The sequence below is a fragment of the Prionailurus viverrinus genome, chromosome C2, assembly GCF_022837055.1.
Source record: "Prionailurus viverrinus isolate Anna chromosome C2, UM_Priviv_1.0, whole genome shotgun sequence".
Lineage (NCBI taxonomy): Eukaryota > Metazoa > Chordata > Mammalia > Carnivora > Felidae > Prionailurus > Prionailurus viverrinus.
In genome coordinates, this window is record NC_062569.1 from 37,453,071 (window position 1) to 37,477,774 (window position 24,704).

At 39.1% G+C, this 24,704-nt stretch overlaps 1 protein-coding gene across 5 annotated transcripts in view; it reads right to left on the reverse strand.

Annotated features, from left to right (window-relative positions):
• The window catches only part of GK5 (glycerol kinase 5), an 82,787-nt gene that overhangs the window by 52,418 nt on the left and 5,665 nt on the right, over positions 1-24,704 (reverse strand). For all 5 annotated transcript variants that reach the window (XM_047875713.1, XM_047875715.1, XM_047875714.1 and 2 more), the window contains exons 2-5: positions 22,700-22,793; positions 19,753-19,828; positions 6,710-6,803; positions 195-326 (exon numbers count right to left, since the gene is read on the reverse strand). In XM_047875713.1, the coding sequence (XP_047731669.1) occupies positions 195-326; positions 6,710-6,803; positions 19,753-19,828; positions 22,700-22,793 (396 nt within the window). The remainder of the gene's footprint in view (positions 1-194; positions 327-6,709; positions 6,804-19,752; positions 19,829-22,699; positions 22,794-24,704) is intronic.

Genomic DNA, 24,704 nt, shown 5'->3' on the forward strand with positions numbered 1-24,704 from the left:
TCTATTATGTGTTATGACTCACAATAAAAAGGTTTAAAAAAAACTGAGTAAAGATTCCTTGTATTCTAACCCAATATGTAGTGGACACCTAATTTTCCCTGAAATAATCAAATTATTATCTTTATTCCTTTAATTTTGTCTTTCCTGTAGTCCATACACGCACACATACACAGGCACACACAATCTTTCCTTACCTCAACCAGGTTCTGTAAAATCCAGGCCAATCTCAAAGAAACATGCTGGTTTGTGAAACTGAACATACTGACTGCAAAAAATCGTTTACTTCTAGTGAAAAAGTGTAGCACTCGGCAGGAGCTCTGTATCAGCTGTTAAGAAAAAAGATATTTTAGGAAAATGCACTTAATGGTGTTTGATATTTCTATATTAATTCTACACATATGAAAACAAACCCAATAACAAATCATTCAACTACTTCTAGTGTTCTCAGCACCTAAGAACATGAAGTAAAGCAATGTTACCCCAAGTGGACATTTGTATTCTAACATACGAGATATAACACATCTACTCTGTCCTTCTTTAATAAACACAAAAAGCTCAAGATAAAGTCTTTTTATTATTATTATTATTGTTTTTTTAATGTTTATTTATTCTTGAGACAGAGACAGAGCGTGAACAGGGAGGGGCAGAGAAAGAGGGAGACACAGAATCTGAAACAGGCTCCGAGCTGTCAGCACAGAGCTGGACGCAGGGCTTGAATCCAGAGCTGGACGCAGGGCTTGAATCCACGAACTGTGAGATCATGACCAGAGCCTAAGTTGGACGCTTAACTGACTTGAGGCACCCCTCAAGATAAAGTCTTTAAAAAAAAAAAAAAAAAAAAAAAGGGAAAGGGACGCCTGGCTGGCTCAGTGAGCAAAACATGAGATTCTCGATCTCGGGTCATGGCTTTGAGCCCCACACTGGGTACAAAGATTACAAAAAAAAAAAAAAAAAAAAAAACCTTAAAAAATATAAAAGAAAAAGAAAAGAAAAGGGGGAGAGTCAAGGGATAGGCTATATTCCTATATGAAATATATTTTGAATGAGGTTACTATTAACCCATAAGGGAAATTTCCCTGCACACTAAGTACCTAAAATTGGGATATATGATTTCACTGAACACTACCTATACTTAACAAAATCAAAGATGAAATATACATAGTTTTAAATTTGTTTCTTAGTAAGCAAAATCTTTAGTTAAAAAGAAAAAGCCTCTCACAGAAAACTTGCTTTGAGTTTTAAGGTTTGTAAGACATAGTAAAAAAAAAAAAAATCAAAAACAAAAACTCTATCCTGCCACCTACTACAAGAATGCCGATGGACAATTCAACTTCTGAAACTGATGTTTTAAAGAATATTCACTTATAGAGAATTTACCGCCTTCTTGCATTTTTCCCTCTGTTATTACTCACCCCTCCCCTAAAAAATAAATATAAAGGTTTGGGTTTATTTACTAAAATAATAAGTGTAACAATGAAGAAAATGTATAGACTCAATTCTCTCTACATTTTAGTTTTGTCCTTTGTTTTTTAAGTTTATTTATTTTGAAAGAGAAGGAAAGAGAGAGCAGGGGAGGGGCAGAGAGAGCGAGAGGGAGGGAGAGAGAGAGAATCCCAAGCAGGCTCCTCACTGTCAGCACAGAGCCCAATGTGGAGCTCAAACTCATGAACCCATGAGATCATGACCTGAGCCAAAATCAAAAGTCAGGCGGCATTCAACCTACTGACCCATCCAGGCATCCCTTGTCCTTTTTTTTTCCTTTTCGTTTTGGTGAAAAGTCCTACTTTTAGCAAATTTTAATTATATAATACAGTGTTATCAATTATAGTCATGTAATACATTAGATTCTCAGACCTTATTCATCTTATAACTGAAAGTTATAGCCCTTTTAACTTCCTTTTCATCTCATTCAGTGCTCAAACTTCCTGTGTTTCTATATACTTTGCACTGTTTATTAAAAGATAAGATGTCCTTGGGGCGCCTGGGTGGCTCAGTCGGTTAAGCGTCCGACTTCGGCTCAGGTCATGATCTCACAGTCCGTGGGTTCAAGCCCCGCGTCAGGCTCTGTGCTGACAGCTCAGAGCCTGGAGCCTGTTTCAGATTCTGTGTCTCCCTCTTTCTCTGACCCTCCCCTGTTCATGCTCTGTCTCAAAAATAAATAAATGTTTAAAAAAAAAAAGATAAGATGCCCTTGGGACGCCTGGGTGGCTCAGTGGGTTGAGTGTCCGACCTCGGTTCAGGTCATGACCTCATGGTTCGTGAGTTCAAGCCCAGCATCGGGCTCTGTGCTGGCAGCTCGGAGCCTGGAGCCTGCTTCAGATTCGGTGTCTCCTTCTCTCTCTGCTCCTCCCCTACTCATGCTCTGTCTCTCTTTCTCTCTCAAAAATAAACACTAAAAAAAATTTTTTTTAATTTAAAAAAAGACAAGACGTCCTTAAAGTATTTAAAGGAACGACCCATAATCCTCCCTCTGATGTGTTATATGTTAACTAATGCCTCAAACTGAAAGAGGTTTTTCTTCCCTAAGAACACTATACTTTCCTCTATTTAAAAAATTAGATTTCATATCCTTCTATTAAAAGGTATCTTCTATTAAAATGCAGATACCCGGGGTGGGGGAGCACACAAAAAGTATTGAGAGTTCTAACACCTGTACTTTTTTTTTTAAGTTTATTTATTTATTTTGAGAAAGAGAGAGCACATGCAAGTGGGGGAGGGGTAGAGAGAGAGGGAGAGAGACAATCCCAAGCAGGCTCCGTGCTGTGGGCACAAAGCCCAAAGTGGGGCTCAACCCCATGAACTGTGAGATCATGACCTGAGCCGAAATCAAGAGCCAGACACTTAGAACTGAGTCACCCAGGCACCCCTAACACCTGTACTTTTATATAACATACGAACATTAGCATTTTGTTCTTAAATTTAACAAATATTTATTGAGTACCTTCTATGTACCAAGGGACTGTGCTAGTCCTTGAGAAACTAGAGTGAACAATATAGGCAGAGTCCCTGCCTTCTTGAAATTTACATTCTAATGGGAAGAGAAAGACAAGTAATCAAATCAATAAATGAGATAATCTAAGAAGACACCGTAAAATAAACCAATATTGAAGGTACCACCAAAAAAAACAACAAAGAATCCTGTTAGTTAAATTACAATGAAATGCTAAGATATAATTGATGGTTAAAATGATTTTAAAAATTGATGGTTAAGAATACATCCTGCTTGGGGCGCCTGGCTGGCTCAGTTGGTGGAATGTGTGACTCCTGGCCTAGGGGTTGTGAGTTCAAGCCCCATGTTGGGTGTGGAGATTAATTAAAAATAAAACCTTACAAAAATATATCCTGCTTAAAATCACCCCTTTTAAATTAGAAAAAAAAACTATGTCTTATAATTCACACATTGCTGGGGGGGAAGGTAAATGATGCAGCCACCCTGGAAAAAGTTTTCTGACAGTTTCATATAAAACAAAATATGCAATTACCATTTGACCTAGCAATTAATTGTACCTTTGGGGTATTATCCTAGAGAAATGAACACTTACGTTCACATAAATGTCTGTACACAAATGTTCAAAACAGGGATGCCTGGGTGGCTCAGTCGGTTAAGCGTCCGACTTCGGCTCAGGTCATGATCTCACGATTTGTGGGTTCGAGCCCCGTGTCGGGCTCTGTGCTGACAGCTCAGAGCCTGGAGCCTGCTTCGGATTCTGGATCTCCCTCTCTCTCTGACCCTCCCCCATTCATGCTCTGTCTCTCTCTGTCTCAAAAATAAATAAACATTTAAAAAAATAAATAAAATTAAAAAAAAACACAAATGTTCAAAACAGCCCTATTTGTAATAGCCAAAAACTGGGATTTCACAGATGTCCTTAAAAAACAGGTAGTGCATCTGTACCCCTGAATACAACACAGCAATAAAAAGAAACAACCTATTGATTCAGGTACAACTTGGATTCTCCAGGGAATTACACTAAGTGAAAAAAGCAAATCCCAAAGGTTTTATACTGCATCATTCTAGGTATATAATATTTTTGAAGTCAGAAAATATTTTTAATGGAGGACAGATTACTGGTTGCGAGGAGTGATGGATGGGAAGAGGCTGGAGAGGTGCACAGCAGAGATGGCTGTGGTTATTAAAGGGCAACATAAGGGGCCCCTGGGTGGCTCAGTCGGTTAAGTGTCCGACTTCACCTCAGGTCATGATCTCACGGTCTGTGAGTTCAAGCCCCATGTCTGGCTCTGTGCTGACAGGTCAGAGCCCGGTGCCTGCTTCAGATTCTGTGACTCCCTCTCTCTCTGCCCCTCCCCTGCTCATGCTCATGCTCTGTCTCTCAAAAAATAAACATTAAAACATTTTTTTAAATAAAAAATTTTTTAAAAATAAACATTAAAAAAATTTTTTTAATAAAATTTTTTTTTTAAATAATAAAAGAGCAACACAAGGGACCTTTGCAATGATGGTATAGTTCAGCGTCCCAACTGTGGTGGTGGTCATACGAACATATAAGAGAACTGTACAGAAGTCAGAACATGCCCACATACAAACAGAAAAGAGTACAAGTAAAATAGGGAAATCTGAATATGATCTACAGATTGTATCAATGTCAATATCCTGGTTGTGATGCTATACTCCAGTTTTGTAAACTGTTACCATTGAGAGAACCTGCAAAGCCTATAAGGGATCCCTGTATTATTTTTTACAACTGCATGTGAATCTATAATGATCTCAATTAAAATTTCAGTTGAAAAAATTATACGTCTCAAAATCTGTGAAATATGATAAGTGCTGTGAAAGAAAGAAAGGGCGGTTTGATACAGACTGGACTGGGGGAAGGGGGTCATGCTACTCTATATAAATAAGATGGCAGGAAAGGCCTCACACAGAGGAGGTGGCAGGTGAGCTGGGCCCGGAAGGATGAGAAGAATCCAGTCATGATGGCAGGAGAGCCCCTTGCAGGTCTGAAGGTCTTAAGGTGAGAGGCTGCTCGGGTGCTACAAGAACAAAAGCAGGCTGGCAAAGCTGGAGCCAGATCCTTAGCAGCATCAGGGAGGAAGGGGTCTGGGAAATGGTCAGAGTTGTAGACAGAGCTGATCCATGGTAGGGAGTTAAGATTTAGTGCTAAAAGCAAAGAGAAGCCTTAGCAACCATTAAGCAAGAATCAGAACAACAGTGAGAGGAAGCATGGCTGCTGGAAAGACTGGAGGAAAACAATGGTGCCAGGAGATTGCCAACACACTTTAATTACTTCATCATGTTGCTTGGAGCTAGCCTTGACTAAACTGACAACTTTGGTGCCATTTCTGGCACATACACCCTAAACATTTCCAGGAGCCTCAATCAATAAACCATAAGGATCTGGGATAGGATGGGTGCAGGGTGGGGTTCCTCCACTGGCAGGACAGGCCCTGGAATCATGTGTGCTAAACTGTAAGAATCCGTGCACATTTTTTCCTAAGAGAAACCAAGCTTACATCATGTGCATGTTCAATATCAAGTAGACGAAGTGCTTTAAATGCAGAGTTTTGTGTATGAAGTCAGTTTTGTTTTTATTATTATTTTTTAATGTTTGTTTATTTTTGAGAGAGACAGAGAGTGAGTGAGGGAGGGGCAGAGAGAGAAGGAGAAAGAGAATCCCAAGCAGGCTCTGCACTATCAGCATGGAGCCCCATGTGGGGCTCGAACTCACAAACTGTGAGATCATGACCTGAGCTGAAATCAAGAGTTGGACGCTTAACTGACTGAGCCACCCAGGCAACCCTATAAATTGTATAATTTTAAATTATACCATTCAAAGTTCATGACATTTTCTTATAATCATTTTCAACTCCTTAATCACTCTTTCCTGTACACAGCATCTCTCAGTACTCAGCCTTACAAGTTATTAAAGCAAGGTACATCCTCATATATTAAACTAACAAAAGAAAAACCAATGTGGGTGACATTATGGCAAAAGTGTTTCTTTCACTCATGCATTGCTGTCATATTCTATAATATATTCATGTTTGTTTCCATATAAAATTAGTGTCTCCAAATAGTTATTGAGTCAAATCAATGCTCCAGATACTCTCTGAAGCACCATTCTGTAGAGGCACCTAAGTTGAAAAGGCATTCAGCTGTGTGGCATTAGAATATGTAAAATTACAGCATGCAATATTAATTATAATCACATATTGCAGGTCTGGCCACATTTGGAAAACTGTCTTACCCTCTGACTCAGTAACCCCACACTTACGCTGCCACCACCACTATTATCACTGTCATAGTCATAACCATTGTCGTTTGCTACCATGATGTGGTAGGCATCAGATGAAGAGCTTGTGGCTGTCAGCCAGTTATGCGTCTTGATATCCATTCTCCACTTTTAACAAAAGATTATGAAATTTGGACATTTCTCTATTTTTTCTGGATATGGTCTGCATTTTGTCCACTTCTCCAAGAATGGTAACATGAATTCTCACTCACATGAGACCCTGGGGTCCATCTTAAACCTTCTCAGGGCTTCCTGAAGTGTAGTTGTTAATTAAGTACTTTAGTCTACCACATATGCTTTTGGGTGACAATTATGAAGTTTCCCTGATGTGAGGAGTGTGCATATGTGTATTCTCTTCTCAACGTTCTAAAACAGCACAGGTAGGAGATTATACAGGTAAGGGACATTTACAGGGAAAACAGTAATATCTAAATCACAGAAGATAAGAAAAAGATTACCTTCATTAGGAATGAATTATTCCAAGATTTTACCAGCTCAATGGCTCTTAGGTCTTGCCAACTAATGAAGTTGTGAAAATGATTTCCCGTTTTCCTAAGAACGATAAAAACAGTATTTTGAGACTCAATATAAATCAGAGACTATAGTAAATAAAAGATCTGGCACAAGAGAAAACAAAATTAGAGGAAACACTGGAATATCAAAGTATAATTTATTTAGATGGGGCTTGCCGAATGATTTTTTCATTTTATAAACTGAACGCATTTTGTAACAATTATAATGTGATAAATAAAATGAAATTCTAGATCAAATTCTATCAAAAAAGATATTCTTTTTGAAGCAGTACAACGTGCACACGTCTGAAACAAAACATATCTAATAAGAAGGCCTTTAAAGACTTGCTTATACACTTTAAAAAGCAAGAAGCCAATGCTTCCTCCCTTCATTTTACTTGAAACACACAATCGGATAAAAACATCTGTAGCTACACAGAAGAGCTGAAATATTGCCTGACCCTATTCCTATATCTCTCACCTTTGGGACTGGCTTGTCCTCTGCAACCTACTAAGCTTATCAAAATTTGTCCCATAAGAAGAAATTCAACAAACTCTGGGTCAACACTACAATAAAAGTACAGAACTAAGAAATATAGAAATCAGTCATTTTCCTTTTTGGCTCCTGCAAATTCAACCACTGACATCTACTAATCTTTGAAATACAACTCAGGCTTGCTGTCTACCCTATTCCAGGTGCCCCTCTGTGTGAGTTTGACCACATTCAATTCCCTAGACTGTCATTTCCCACACTTCTTAAGCAGTCCACACCCATGGGCACATCCTCAACTTTATTACCTGGAAACATTCTACACCTGAAATTTTAACATTCCAATATATTAGTCAACACATTTTGCTATTATTTCAGTTCTCTCAATCTTACTCTCTACATACCTTCCCTTCAGGGGCACCAGGTGGCTCAGTCAGTTAAATGTCCAACTCTTGGTTTCAGCTCAGGTCATGATCTCACAGCTTCATGCGTTCACGCCCAGCTCTACACTGACAGTGCGGAGCCTGCTTGGGATTCTCTCTCTCCCTCCCCCACTCCCACTGTTTCTGTCTCTCTCAAAGTAAATAAATAAACTTAAGAAAAAAAATACCTTCCCTTCAAACTCACTGTAACCATTAATCCCTCAGACACTTGTCTTCCTACCAACCTCTCTCAGGCTTCCGTCCTTTCCTGCATCCCATGATCTAGCATACTCTCTACCCCGTGATTCTCTCTCTTTTTAAAAATTGTGGTAAGATATACATAACATAAATTTGCCACTTTAAGCATGTTTAAATGTGCGGTTCAGTGGCATTAAGTACATTTCACAATGTTATATATTACCATCACCATTATTTCCCAACATTTGGGTTGTTTCTACCCCCTTGCCTTTGTGAATAATGCTGCTATAAACACTGCTATGCAAGTACCTGTTTGAGTCCCTGTTTCAATTCCTTTGGGTATATACCTACGAGCAGAATTGCTGGGTCATCTGGTAAGTCTAGTTTTTGAAGAACTGCCAAACTTTTTCCCACAGTGCTGCACCATTCACATCCCTGCCACCAGTATACAAGAGTTCCAGTTTTTCCACACCCTCACCAACACTTGATGTTTTCCATTTTTTTAATTATAGCCATCCTGATGGGTGTGAAGTGGTATCTCATTGAAGTTGATACGTGTTTCCCCAAGGACTAATGATATTGTACATCTTTTCATGTGCTTATTGACTATCTGTATACTATTCAAGTCCTTTGTCCATTTATGAATTGCTTTATTTGGGGTTTTTTTTGTTGTTGAGTTGTAATAGTTCTTTATATATTCTAAATATTAATTCTTTATCAAATACATGATTTGCAAAAAAATATTTTCTACCATTTTGTGAGTTTTCTTTTCGCTCTCTTAATAGTGTCCTTCCCTTTCATTTTTCGCTTCTACTAATGAGAATCATAGCATTCACCTACATTCATGAACACGTTACTTCTTTTTCCTTCAGTGATCCAAACAGCCACCATTATCATTAGCACAAATCAGAGACATGATTTTCCTACTGTAGTTCTCTATCTTAGATGAAATTACAAAGCAAACACACCAAGATGCACACCAAGACGCACACCTTCCACATTACAGGCTGTAGTCAGTTTCCAGAAATCTAACTGCACATTTAAGATATCAATGACTAAATTTTCCTAGACATACATATGCATTTTTTTTTATCTCAGACTCGCAACCCTGAGATCAAGACCTGAGCTGAGATCAAGAGTCAGATGCTTCACAATCCCAGACTTCAAGCTATACTACAAAGCTGTAATCATCAAGACAGTATGGTACTGGCAGAAGAATAGACACTCAGATCAATGGAATAGAATAGAGAACCCAGAAATGGACCCACAAACGTATGGCCAACTAATCTTTGACAAAGCAGGAAACAATATCCAATGGAATAAAGACAGTCTCTTCAGCAAGTGGTGCTGGGAAAACTGGACAGTGACATGCCGAAGAATGAACCTGGACCACTTTCTTACACCATACACAAAAATAAACTCAAAGTGGATGAAAGACCTCAATGTAAGACAGGAAGCCATCAAAATCCTCGAGGAGAAAGCAGGCAAAAACCTCTTTGATCTTGGCCGCAGCAACTTCTTACTCAACATGTCTCCAGAGGCAAGGGAAACAAAAGCAAAAATGAACTACTGGGACCTCATCAAAATAAAAAGCTTCTGCACAGCAAAGGAAACAATCAGAAAAACTAAAAGGCAACTGACAGAATGGGAGAAGATATTTACAAGTGACATATCAGATAAAGGGTTAGTATCCAAAATCTATAAAGAACTTATCACACTCAACACCTGAAACACAAATAATCCAGTGAAGAAAGGGGCAAAAGACATGAATAGACACTTCTCCAAAGAAAACATCCAGATGGCCAACTGACACATGAAAAAATGCTCAAAATCACTCATCATCAGGGAAATACAAATCAAAACCACAATGAGATACCACCTCACACCTGTCAGAATGGCTAACATTAACAACTCAGGCAACAACAGATGTTGGTGAGGATGCAGAGAAAGAGCATCTCTTTTGCGCTGCTGGTGGGAATGCAAGCTGGTGCAGCCACTCGGAAAAACAGTATGGAGGTTCCTCAAAAAACTAAAAATAGAACTACCCTATGACCCAGCAATTGCATTATTAGGCATTTATCCAAGGGATACAGGTATGCTGTTTCAAAGGGACACATGCACCCCCAAGTTTATAGCAGCACTATCAACAATAGCCAAAGTATGGAAAGAGCCCAAATGTCCGTCGGTGGATGGTGGATGAATGGATAAAGAAAATGTGGTGTGTATGTATGTATGTATGTATATATATATATATACATATATATATGTATATATATATATGTATGTATATACACACACACACACACACATATATATGTATTTATTTATACACACACACACACACACACACACACACACACACACAACAGAGTATTACTCGGCAATCAAAAAGAATGAAATCTTGCCATTTACAACTACGTGGATGGAACTGGAGGGTATTATGCTAAGTGAAATTAGTCAGTCAAAGAAAGACAAAAATCATATGACTTCACTCATATGAGGACTTTAAGAGACAAAACAGATCAACATAAGGGAAGGGAAACAAAAATAATATAAAGGAGGGGGGGCAAAACAAAAGACTCATAAATATGGAGAACAAACTGCGGGTTGCTGGAGGGGTTGTGGGAGAGGGGATGGGCTAAATGGGTAAGGGGCATTAAGGAATGTACTGAAATCATTGCTTCACTATATACTAATTTGGATGTAAATTTTAAAGAATAAAAAATAAAGTTAAAAAAAAAAAGTCAGATGCTTAACCCAGGTGCCCCAAAGACATATTTTTAAAATGCAAATTGTACATTATGTCAAAATAATTTCAGCATGGCTTTATTTTTTATTATTTATGATTAAATTTGGGGCAATTTTTATACTTCAGAGTATAACTTCCAACAGTTAAGAAAATTAAAGAAAAATTAGTTGTCAAAAATATGAAAATATTTTAATAGTGTTCTCTGATGCATAAAAGTTTTTGATATTGATGAAGTCCAATTTATCTATTTTTTTGTTTTATTAACTGTGCTTTTGGTGCCATTTAAGAAGTCGATGCTAGATTCATGGTCATGAAAATCTTCCTCTATGTTTTCTTTAAAACTACAAAGTTTTAGGGGCGCCTGGGTGGCGCAGTCGGTTAAGCGTCCGACTTCAGCCAGGTCACGATCTCGCGGCCCGTGAGTTCGAGCCCCGCGTCAGGCTCTGGGCTGATGGCTCAGAGCCTGGAGCTTGTTTCCGATTCTGTGTCTCCCTCTCTCTCTGCCCCTCCCCCATTCATGCTCTGTCTCTCTCTGTCCCAAAAATAAATAAATGTTGAAAAAAAAATTAAAAAAAAAAACTACAAAGTTTTATCTTTTAAATTGAGTCTTTGATCCATTTTGTGAGTTAATTTTTATATATAGTATGTGGTAAGGGTCCACATTCATACTTTTGCAAATGAAAATCCAGTTTTCTCAACTTTGTTGAAGACACATTTTTCCACATTGCCTGGTTGGTGTCGTTGTCAAAAATCAGTTGACCATTGTATTTGATTCCTTAGGCTGGTGTAACAGCTTAAGACAAAAGCAATTTATTGTCTCAGTTTGGAGGCTAGACGTTCAGAATCATAATGCTGCCAGGGCCACACTCCCTCTAAAATCTACAATGGAGTCCTTCCTTGCCTTGTGCTGGTGGTCTGTAGCAATCTCTGGCATTTCTTGGCTCATTGCTGCATCACTCCAACTCTTCTCCTTCACATGAAATTCTCCATGTGTCTGTCTTCACATGGCTGTCTTTGTATGAGGACATTAGTCACACTGAACTAGAAATCCACCCTACTGCATTATGGTCTCATCCTAATTTAACTAATTACATTCGCAGTGACCCTATTTCCCAAGGTCAAATTTTGATGAGCTGTTGTTGCTTCTGTTGGGTTATTTCCCCCAAATCTCCCTCACTCCTAAGTGTGAGATTACTGAGTCCAAGGGTAAGAAGACTTTCCAACTCCTCATATGTGGCCAAACCTGCAACAGTTGATGTTATAGTCAATATTGCATATTGATTATAATACCACTTCCAATGCCTTCTCAGCTAGGGTGCCTGTACCAGATGGTGCTTCAGGGAGCGTCTGGAGCATTGGTTGTACTTGATAACTATTTGGAGACATTAATTTTATATGAAAATATTAATTTAATTTATATTAAATTAATTATTAATTTGAATATTAATTTAATTAAATTTAATAATATATATTAAAAAATATGAGAGCAATGTATGAGTGAAACACTTCTGCCATAATCTCACCCAGACTGTTATTTTGTTCGTTTAATATATAAAAATGCGCCTTGCTTTAATAACTTGTAAGACTGAGTACTGAGAGGTGCTATTTACAGGAAAGACAGAGTAATTATGGAGTTGAAAGTGGTTATAAGGAAATGTCATGAATCCTGAATTGTACAGTTTTAAATTATACTATTTATTATGTGTAATTTTATATCTTAATGTTTAATTTTAGTCTTTAACAGATTAATTCATCAAACATTCCTTAGGGTGTGACTAATTCCTTCAGCCAGTGAGATGCGTAAAACTTATTCCTTTGAAAATAAATGTGATAACTCTAGAAATCTGGTTTACCCCCTCCTCAGGGATTGCTGATTTTTCTTTCTTGAGGGTTGGAGTTGTTAGTGTGTGACTTTTCCAAACTATTATTGCAAAGTGTATATTCCTTGTTGTGTGTAGTCACTGAAGTTTCTGTGACTTCTGTTCTCTCTGTGTCAGTGAGCTGACAAAGATTTTCTTAAATGTCCGGCTCCAGAAAAAAACCATTAAATCTCCCAACAGACACTGGTTAAGAAAGCCACTGCAGCTGAGAGGGCTGGAACCTAGGTAAGCAGCTGTGCCAGTCCCGTGGGGCACCACCAAAGCATAAACCAAAGCATAAACATCCAAATTTTTGTAGGACAGTGTCCCTACTGCTTGTCCTAGTAGCAGCCACTCACTCCAGTAATGGGAGCTGCTTTTCCCATACCCACAGAAGCACTCAGGAGTAAAAGACAGTGGCCAGTTTGCACACACCCTCTTACCTGAGAGTAGTTGCCGCTTTCATCCAGCACTCCCCTAGTTGTTATAAGGCCTAATTAGGTTCTAGAGTTTTGAAGCAGTTTACTACAACCTCTCTTTCCAGCTCAATGGTTGCTTTGACCAATCCTCCATTATTCTGCATGAGGTTCTTTTTACCCCTTACCTTTCAAGTTAACCATCTATCTTCCCAATACCTAACCTGGGATCATTCCAGCTTTCTTCTGTGTCTGCTTTTTTTCTTTTTAAAAAAATTTTAAGTTCTTTTTTAGTTTATTTATTTTGAGAGAGAGAGAGAGAGATAGCACAAGTGGGGGAGGGGGAAAGAGAGAATCCCAAGCAGGCTCTGCACTGCCAGCTCAGAGTCAGATGCGGGGCTCAAACCCAGAAAACCGTGAGATCATGACCTGAGCTGAAATCCAGAGTCAGAGGTTTAACCAACTAAGCAACCCAAGTGACCCTCCTGTGTCTGCTTTAAATGCCAGAACCTTGTGAACTGGTACCGATCCGTATGTATGGAATACAACCTAACAAAGCCTTCAATGTTTCCTCATAACCTTTCATTACCTCAACCAAATGTGATACAAGTACAATTCAGATTTCTCATCATTCATGAAAAGTATATTCACTGTGGTAACCACTGTCTTCCTTATTTCCAGATTTACAGGCTCATTTCTATTTGACTTGACCATTCTGCAATACTGATTCTGGACCATCACTTCATCCTACCTAAAACTGTCACTTTCCTGGAGTGCCAGGGTGGCTCAGTTGCTTAAGCGTCCAACTTTGGCTCAGGTCATGATCTCATGGTTCAAATCTGAGCCCCACATTGGGCTCTCTGCTGTCAGCACAGAACCCGCTTCGGATCCTGTCTCCCCCTCTCTCTGCCCCTCCCCTGCTGGTGCACTCGCTCTCTCTCAAAAAAAACCAAACATTTAAATTAAAAAAAATAACTGTCACTTTCCTAAGCTCCCATGATATCACTGTGCTGTTTCTCCTCCTACCTCTCTAAGTATATGTTCTCTGGTTTCCTCTGCAAATATTTCTTCCTTTGACTTCCAGTTAAATGCTGGTATCTGCTGAGGGTTATATGCTTGGTCCCCTTGTCTTTTTAACTAACTGTTGTCTGTAAAGAAATCTGACCCACACTCACGAATGCTGTCAGCACAGGACTACTCACCCATCTACAACTCTAGGGCCAGCTTCTCACATAATTTCCATGCCCTCACAAATAGCTACCTTCTGCTTATCTCCTAGAATTGCTCCATGCCACCTCAAATGCAACACATCCACCCCAAACCTGCTGCCCCTCTTTCTCTAGCGTGCCACACTTGGGTTAATGGTATCCTTTAGCTGCTTCAGCCAAAAACTAGGGGGAAGTGGGGAGATCATCCTAAGTCCACAGGGATTCTGTTACATCCCTGGAGTTTATATTTTAATGGAGGGGAGAAACAAATGAGTAATTAAAACTATCATTTCATATAAGGATGATGCCATGAAAGAATGCATGGTAAAAGAATAGAGTAACTTGGGGTGGGGAGTGTTTTTAGGTATGAGAGCAGAGACTTGAATAAGCAATAGTCTTCAAAGACACTTCCCCGTCTTACTCTCATTCCTCTCAAATCCACTGTCTACCCTGATTCAAGAATATTCTTTCCAGGGGCACCTGGGTGGCTCAGTCGGTTAAGCATCTGACTCGGTTTCAGCTCAGGTCATGACCTCATGGTTTATGGGTTTGAGCCTCACATCGGGCTCTGTGCTGACAGTGAGGAGCTTGCTTGGGATGCTCTCTCTCTCTCTCTCTCTCTCTCTCTCTCTCTCTCTCTTTGTCTGCCCCTCCTCTGCTCGTGCTCTCTCTCAAAAATAAATAAATAAACATGAAAAAAATTTTAAAGAATATTCTTTCTAAAATGTAAATTTGGTCATATTACCCTTCTGCTTAACAGCTTTTGATAATTTCCCACTACTTATAAAAGATAAACTCCTTACCACAACAAATGGCCTTTCCTGGTCTGGGACCTTGCCTTCCTCTCCAGGTACAACTCAATCACTCAAACATTTGAAGGCCTACTATGTGAAGGTACTGTTCTAAGTGTGAAGGACCTAGTGAGAATAGGGCAGACAAAAATCCCAACACTGGGGGCGCCCGGGTGGCTCTGTCAGTTGAGCGTCTGACTTGGGCTCAGGTCATGATCTCACAGCTCGTAAGTTCGAGCCCCGCGTCAGGCTCTGTGCTGACAGCTCGGAGCCTGGAGCCTGCTTTGGATTCTGTGTCTCCCTCTCTCTCTCCCCTCCCCTCCTTGTGCTCTGTCTCTCTCTAAGATAAATAAACATTAAAAAAAATTTTTTTTTTAAAGCCCAACACTCATGGAACTTCTTACACCTATGGGAGATATGTAATAAATAAATATTCAAATAAGTAAATAAGAATTTTGGATAATGATAAGTGATATCAAGAAAATAAAATGGTAAATTGATGGGCAAATAAAATGGTCAGGGAAGGTCTCCTGGGAGAATGATCTCCATGGTGAGGTCGGAATGATGAGAAAGAGGTAAGATCTCAGGTAAGAGTGTTCCAGATAGAGGGAGCAACAAGTGCAAAGCTGCTCCTAATAAAAGTAGGAACCAGTGGGAATGTTCAAGAAACAGAGAGCAGGCTAGTGTGGCTGGAGCACAGACTAGGAAGAGGGTAGTCAGAAGATCAGAGTCAGGAAGAAGTCAGAACCCTTGGGTGTGGTGCCTTCCCTATTTCACCCCCTGAATTCCAAAGTACCTTTGATTCTTCAGACACCCCATACTCTTGTGCCTCCTGTTTATGCCCTTGATTTGCTCTTTTTACTTAGAAAGCATCTACTCATGGGGTGCCTGGGTGGCTCAGTCAGTTAAGCATCTGACTTCAGCTCAGGTTATAATCTCATGTTTCATGAGCTCGAGCCCTGAGTCAGGCTTTACACTGAGAGACCAGAGCCTACTTTTGATTCTGTCTCCCTCTCTCTCTGCCCCTCCTCCACTCCCATTTCTCTCTTTCTCTCTCTCTCTCTCTCACTCTCTCTCTCTCTCTCTCTCTCTGTCAAAATAAACAAGCAAACAAGCAAACAAACATGAATATATTTTCTACCAGGGAAACCAAATACTCAATTACTCACTTACTTACTACAGGACGAAGTCCTGTGAAGGAGAAATACAGAATGCCATGAGTATCCTTAACAGGAGACCTTGCCTAGTGTAAAGGTCAGGAAAGGCTTCTTTGAGAAATGACAACGGAACTGAGCTCTGAAGGATGAGGAGGAACAAACGGAGAGTGAACACTGCTGACAAAATGTGTTACACATTTGAAGGTTCTCAGGATGAAGCATGGTGTGTTAAATGTTAGCACAGCTGAAGAGCAAAGGCATAAGACCACAAGAAGAACGAGGCATCATTAATTCATAGCATGGTAGAAGACAATCTATAATACTGATCTTAAGAAGTAACACATATTCCAATATTCACTTAGCAGTGATGTGGGTTTGTTTTACCTATGTCAACAATAAAAAAACAAATGGAGGAAAAACACGACAAGCAATATGTAAATGAGTTGCCTTAAACCTCTCTAACACAGTGTACCATTCCGTGGTTCCTAATGTATTTCTGTCATAAGTAATTGGAAAGAACCATTAACACAAGTATCAAGTACTACAATAAAAGATATATTTGGTACTGTGGGAACACAGTCATTTACATATTTGTATTATGAGACTGTCAATTTCTTGAGGGCTGGTCTTATTCATTTTCATATTCAGCTCTGTAGCCAGCACACTGCCTTACTCCCTATAAGTCCTCAAACAGTTACTAAGTGAATCTCAGTTTGCCTGCGTGACTCATAGTTTATGTTACTAATTGGCACACACCCTGATCTGAGGTTAGCTGGCAGAAGCCTCCCTGAGAGACACAAGGATTGAAGGAACAAAACAGATCCAATTTTGTAGAACAAACGAATTTAAAACAACCAAAATAGAGGAGATGTACTATAGCTATTGTCAGATACAGACTAAACACACCACTGACTAAATACATTGAAAAATACTTTAATCTGAAGAATACGAAGAAAAGTCAAGGCCTGTAAAAAGTTAATAAACACCAAGCATCTCAAGGAGAGGAAAGGAGGAAAAAAAAAAAAAAAGAAAGTTAAATGTTTTAGGCTTACTGACAACAACAACAGGAAAACAATGTTTCTATGGCTGTGATGATAGAAATGGACGGTGACCATAGGGGAAAGAAACAGTGAGTTGGGAGGAGGTGCTGGCCAGGTCTGGAATGCACAGTAGATTGTGCCAGGGTCCTGTCAATCTCTCTCTAGAAAATGAGCTCAGAGCTATGCCCACTCACTCGTGTGCTGTATCTCAGCTCTTTGTTGGGGAGCTTGTAGATCTGCCAGCATTATGTGCTACATGGCACATGGTGCCCAGGGAGCACTATTTTAAGACTATTATTTTAAGGTAAAAGAAGCACAAAGCTTTGTGTGTGTGTGTGTGTGTGTGTGCATGTGTGTGTGTGTGTGTGTGTGTGTGTGTGTGTGTGTTGAATATCTAGTATTTCCTACAAGCAAAGTTTCCAAAACTCATGATGAAAGAATATGAACATCTCAAAAAAGGACAGCCAAGAAGAAAACTCAAAATTAATTGTCTGAGGAAGAAAGCCTATCCTTCCAAAATGACAACACCACCAATAAGGGAAGTGAATGGTCTTGGATGGTCTTGGAATCTGACCCTTCTATTTCTCCTAAAAGTGAGGTATGGTCCTACTGCCACACAAAAACTTTGCATCCTAGTATTTTGACCTTCCTGTCATGAATGACCTGGAATCTAGGTTCTGATGAAAACAATCAATGTGGCCAATGATCTAATCTCCAAATCCAACAAAACATGACACTTCCAATCAGTTGTTTCCCTAGGAACACCCTCCTGCCTCAACTTCCATACCACCCACTTCCCAGATATGTGTTTGTCCTGTCATGCTAGCTTTTTGCTTTCTGACTCCCAATTAGTTGGGGGGCAGGGTGGATACTCTCTGTCTAAATCCTCAGTCTTCTTTTCTTTTATCCATATAATCTCTACCAGAGAACACACCTACTCTTCTGGACTTTATCTATGTCAACAGTTCTCAACTGGGAGTGATTCTACCGCCCAGGGGACACTGGGCAATGTCTGGTGTTGTTTTTGGCTGCCAAAACCAGGGGGGGAGGGTGCTATTGGTACCTGGAAAGCAGAGGCCAGGGATGCTGCTAAACACCCTACAATGCCCAGGATAGCCCCAACAACAAAGAATCATCTGGCCCAAAATGTCAACAGTGCCACTGTTTAGAAACCCTGACCTACACAGATGACTTTCAATCCTTTACTCTTTTATCTGACACATGTATTACCTATTTAAGACTCGCTGTGCCCAATGCACTGGGTGGGGACCTGGGGGAAGGCACAGAGGGACTGTAGACGCAGGCATCCATCTGAGAAGCATTATACCCTCAAAGAAAGAGCACCTATCTGGAGGAAATGAGCCATGCCTCAGTATAAACCAGACAAATGTTCTAACCACCTTTAGGGGATCTCCATATCCCCATGTCCCAAACCAAACACTTTATCATATTCTCTTCTACCCACCATCATCACCACCTAACTGGTTCCTCCTTTTATGTTGTCTATAATTTCAATCATTATCTTCCCAAACATCACCGGTAAATTTAAACTTCTTCCTCTTGCCCAGTACTGGATTAGAGGCCAAGTCCTTGTGAATTCACCCTGATTATGTTTCTAATACTTATTCTTACCCCTATATCTACCATTTTTCTTCCCCACTGCCCCATGCTCAAGATGCCCTTTGGTGTCTAGGGCTTTATAACAAAGAAACATTTTATAGAGTTTTGCTGTTATCATTTTTTTAATAATTTTCTTTATTTGAGAGACAGAGAGAGAGAGTGGGAGAGGGGGCAAAGGGAGAGAGAGAGAGAGAGACAGAGAGAGAGAGAGAGACAACCCCAAACAGGTCCCACACTCAGCACGGAGTGAGACATGGGGCTCGATCCCACAACCCTGGGATCATAACCCGAGCTGAAATCAAGAGTCGGACACTCAACCAACTGAGCCACCCAGGTGTCCGTTGTTAATGTTTTCAAAGAAACTCATGTTGAAGGTAATATAGAGGTAGTGGGAAGGGCATATGTTTTGGGGTCAAAAAAGATAATTTGGAATCTTGGCTCTATTTATTAACTGAGTGGCTTTGAACCACTTACTTATTTCGCTAAGCCTCAGTTTCTTTCTCTGTAAAAAGACATATTACATAATACCTAATTAATAAGTATGTTTGTTAGGATAATAGAACCTGAAATATCATAGGTATTCACTATATGGTAGCCATTATGATATTATAATTAAGTTTATACATACCTCATATGTTGTAGGTACTTAAATATCAAATTTGGAACAGACTGAAAATATAAACCATAATTATAGAATTGTGTTTATGAAATTTGTTAGAATCTCCTGAATCTTTTTAGATATAAGCTAATTTTTAAGATTTCAATCCATGCTTATTTGAAAAACTAACCTCAAAAGAAAGGAATGGAGAATTGTAATGACAGTAATAATATTTTTATTGTTATTATTTAATAGAAGTCAAGCCCAAACAACATGCAGGGAGTGTACTTTAAAACGCCAGAAAGCAGGCCCACTTTCATCCCTCTTAACCAAGCAAAACTCTTAATTCATAAATTTAAAACTCCTCAAAAAGGTCTTACAGCAGCACACTCACTATGGTATGAACCCAGCAACAGAATGTTTATCAAACAACGTACTTACTTGTTCCATGTAATAAAAGTTGCTCTCTGTGTTGAAATGCCAAGACCAACAATTTGATTCATCTCTATTCCTGCAGCTAAAAATAAAGATAGGTAAAACACATGGGGGTAAAAGCCAATGAAGTGTTCTTTATAATATTATAGTATGGGAAATAGATCATTCAATATAATCTTTAAGAAAAACATCTGGGTTTAGCATTTAGTAACATAACTGGAGCTAATAAAGAAAGCATTACTAAGATGATTTTGTAGTAATTTTTTACTTAAAGGGAAAAAGGTCATATTTGAATAATAGCAAAATGGGCTTTTGCTTTAAATGTTAGGAAAAAAATAAACAATACTCAAGGTTACTTGGATTGTATTTTCTTCTTGTAATACTAAAAGAATGGATCTTAATTCAAGCAATGATCAACCTATGAAAATTAATACAGGGAAACCTCTCTAAAATGCAGTCACAGCCATACCACTGGGTCAATTACAGGAAGACCTATCAGTTACAGACCCCACGAAAAGAATCCTCAGCAGAAAAGAATTGACAATCACAGGTCCTATAGGAAAAGACGTACACTGCATCTTCCGTAACAAATCTACTACCCAAGCCAATGAGAAACCATCATCACCCTAAACTCTTGCTTGTCTCCCAACGGACCACAGTTCAAAACAAACCTTCCCAACTTCTTTCTCCTTTTTAACAAAATAACATTCCTCTTTTTTGTTTGTTGGACTAGCCTATGGTTTTTGCCATAGCTTGCTTGTCCCAAATTGCAATTCTGCTATTCCTGAATAAACCCCGATTTGCCGGTAAAACAACTTATTTTCAAGATCAACACACCATAATAGAAGCTGGTTGATGACGTAAAGGAAAATCCCCAGGGAAAGTATTACAATTAGTGAAGCTCAGATCTTATTTTCCATACAAACAGATGCTAAATGCAAATAAAACATGGGTTTTTTTGGTTCATATTTCTTAAAATACAGCTACTTGAGTATTTTTCATGATATTGTTTTAAAAGAGCAATTTATGCCACTAGGAAAAATAGGGACAACTTCAATTTGAGTACTGAGGAAGACATATCACCTCACATACAGTACTTCTCTCAAAAATATTTAACCGAAGCTAATCATGAGAAATAAATCAGGACAAGCCATAATGTAGGACTGTCTAATAAACTGGTCTGTACTTTTGAAAATTCTCAGTGTCATAAAGAACACGCTCTAGATGAAAAGAGACTAGATAGACTGACTGCTATGTGCAATGCCTCATCTTTGGCCGGATTCTGGATTGGCAAAAAGCTATTAATGACTGAGATAAGAGAGGACTATTGAAGATGAAGCATTAGAAAATATTACTGTATTAATGTTAAATTTCCTCTAAGATAAGTGCACTGTAGTTATATAAGAGAATTCCCCTTTCTTTTTTAAAAAATATTTTTTAACGTTTGTTCATTTTTTTGAGAAAGAGAGAGAGAGACAGAACACAAGCAGTGGAGGGGCAGAGAGAGAGGGAGACACAGAATCCAAAGCAGGCTTCAGGCTCTGAGTTGTCTGTACAGAGCCTGACGCAGGGCTGGAACTCATGAGCTATGAGATCATGACCTGAGCTGAAGTCAGACACTCAACCGACTGAGCCACCCAGGCATCCCGAGAATTCCCCTTTCTTTGGAGATAATGTTCAAGTATTTAGGGAGAACAGGTTATTATGTCACAGCCAATGTTCAAATGGGTCAAATAAAAGAGTTTGCAAAGGATGGTAAACACTACTAAACATGTTTGATTCTGGGAAAAAGGTATACAGGTATTCCATGTACTACTGGAACTTTTTAAAATAAGTTTGACATATTTCAAACCAAAAAAGGTAAGAAGGAGAAGCAATTCAATCACAAAAGTGAAGTAAGAGATCTTTTGGAATTCACATTTATAAGTCATCTTTTGCCATGTTCTTAAAGAAAGTTGCATTGAAAATGTTCTTAAAGAGCTAAGATTTCAGACTGTGGCTATGGCCAGGACAGCACTTTGCATCAAGAGGCCATACAGAAAAACAAAAACAGGGGCAGCTGGGTGGCTCAGATGGTTAAGTGTGTGACTTCAGCTCAGGTCATGATCGCACAGTTTGTGAGTTCAAGCCCAGCATTGGGCTCTGTGCCTGGAGCCTGTGCTCAGAGCTCAGAGCTCTGTGCTCAGAGCCTGCTTCGGATTCTGTGTCTCCCTTTCTCTCTCTGCCCCTCTCCAGCTCATGCTCTGTCTTTCTCTGTCTCAAAAATAAGTAAACATTTTTAAAAAATTAAAAAACAAAATAAAAAAACTTGTCTAACAACAAATGTATCTCAAGTGTAAATTTCTAACAGCAGGAACTGTGTGTTATAACTTTGTTAATAAATAACCTCTGGGGGGCGCCTGGGTGGCTCAGTCGGTTAAGCGGCCGACTTCAGCTCAGGTCACGATCTCGCGGTCCGTGAGTTCGAGCCCCGCGTCGGGCTCTGGGCTGATGGCTCAGAGCCTGCAGCCTGCTTCCGATTCTGTGTCTCCCTCTCTCTCTGCCCCTCCCCCGTTCATGCTCTGTCTCTCTCTGTCTCAAAAATAAATAAAACGTTAAAAAAAAAATTTAAAAAAAAAAATAAAAAAAAAATAAATAACCTCTGGTATTTTGTACACAACACGAAATCAAATGAGCACTAACTACAACTAGGAATGAAGAAGGAAGGTGAACCTTTATACTGCAGTTGAAAAAAGATTTAAGCCAGAGGAGAGAGTTGCCATTACCTTTCCTTGACAAAGTGGTTAACGGTAAACCACAAATGTCGGCTGAAAAATACTGGGAAATTGTGACCCCAGTAAAATACTATTTGTATAATTATAGCTTAGGCAACCCACAAAATTCTAAAGACTGAGGAAAACTCTTACTAACACAAAATATACTTTATTATTTTTATTTTTCTAAATCTAATTACCTTTAACAGACTCTTTTATTACAGCAAGAAACTGAAGCCAGAGAACATCAGGATCAATTTCAACCCAGCCAGTTTGAGGATAAAGACTTTGCACCTATTTAGAAAAAGGAAATTTAATAAAAACAACATTAGAGCACGTCAATAATATCTGGGTCTTAAAATTACCGGTTAAAATGATTAACAACATGATTTTATTATCTAATTCATTTTTATGGTTAAAATGCAAAATAGGAAATAAAAAGTTTTCTTTTGTTCATGACTTATAGAAAATTTTGGTTTTCTTTGTCCTTACTTTCCAAATTTATCTTTACTTTCCAAGTTTTCCAGAATGGAGATGTTCCATTTTTGTAACAAGAGAAATATCTTTTTAAATATAAAAATCAACAAATCAGGTACCAGGTTCTGGTTCAGACTATGATGAAGGAAGCACACTCCACCCCGTCTCTCCCACTGAATGCATGGAGCAGCTATTTGTGGACTCCACAACTGAACTGGTGGTAAGTTTCCCGTTTTATTTCCTGATCTTCCCTGGCCTGGACTCAAGGCAGTCCACAAAACCAGAAGTGAGTACCAGGGCGCAGTGGAAACTCCAAGAGAAGCTCTCATGTTTTGGCTAACAGAGAGAATGGGAGAAGTCCTCCATATTTCTTTTTTCCCCCCACTTTGCCCACATACTTTTGTACCTAGGCTATCTTGTAGTAGTGGTTGCACCAGTAATCACAAGCACCTAAAATACTGAAGGAGGTAAAACTTCCTCTCCAACCAGAGGAGCTTTGGCCCAAGACCCTCATGGCTTTTTTTCTCTCTCTGTGCTTCCTGATGCGTAGCCCCAGCTGTGGGCATAGGAAGTGCCAGCAGAGTAGGGTAATGAAAGCTCTAGCGTTCTGGCAAGAGTAGCCACAAGGGGAGGCTCAGGGAACCAAAACGTACCAGGAAAATCTCAGAGAGGGAGGGGCTTGGGAAAGCTGCTCCAGAAAGTTGTGAATGAATCCCAAGGCTCACCTCAAAGCTGCACATGTGTGAATGTAATCCTAAACAGCATAGCAAAGATGTTAAGAATAGAACTAAGGGAGAGACCACTACCCAGTTGCCAGACTGACTACTGGGTGGCAAATACACAGGACAGATGCAAATAGTACCACCAAGATTTTGGAAATAACCAACAGTGAAACCAAAGTCCACAGAAGGGTAGCCTGAACCCAACTGCATTCATTGCCTGGTGAAAGAAAAATATCAACATTCATCATAAGATTTACACAAGACCCAGACTCTTATAACACAATATTCAAAATTCCATGATACAAGCTGAAAATTATAAGGTATGTGAAGAACCAGAAAAATCTACCCTCACATGGGAAAAGGTAATAGATACTAACGCCAAGATGACAATTATCAGATCAAGACTTCAAAGCAGCGATTATAAAAATGTTCCAAGAAAGAAGGGCAAATTATTTTGAAACAAATGCCAAGATAAAAAGTCTCAGCCAAGAAATGTTAAGACAAAAAAAATATTAGAACTGAAAAATACAATAATTAGGAGAATAGGGGAAAAGGAAAGATGCTGGTCAAAGGGTACAAACTTTCAGATATAAGATGAATAAGTTCTAGAGCCCTAACATACAGCATGGTAACTATGGTTAATAATAATGTACTGTACACTTGAAATTGCTAAGACAACTGTTGTGAAGTGTTCTCAACATACACACACACATGCACAAATAGTGATTATGTGAGTTATGGGTATGTTAATTAGCTTAATTGTGGTAATCATTTCACAATGTATATGTATACCAAAACATCATGTTGTACACCTTACATATATATACAACTTCTACTTGTCAATCATACCTCAATAAAGCTGGTAAAATCAATTTTAAAAAAGAAAAATATAATAATTAAAATAGGGGCGCCTGGGTGGCTCACTCAGTTGAGCATCCAATTCTTGATTTCAGCTCAGGTCACGATCCCAGGGTCTTGGGATTGAGTACCGCTTTGGGCTCTGCAC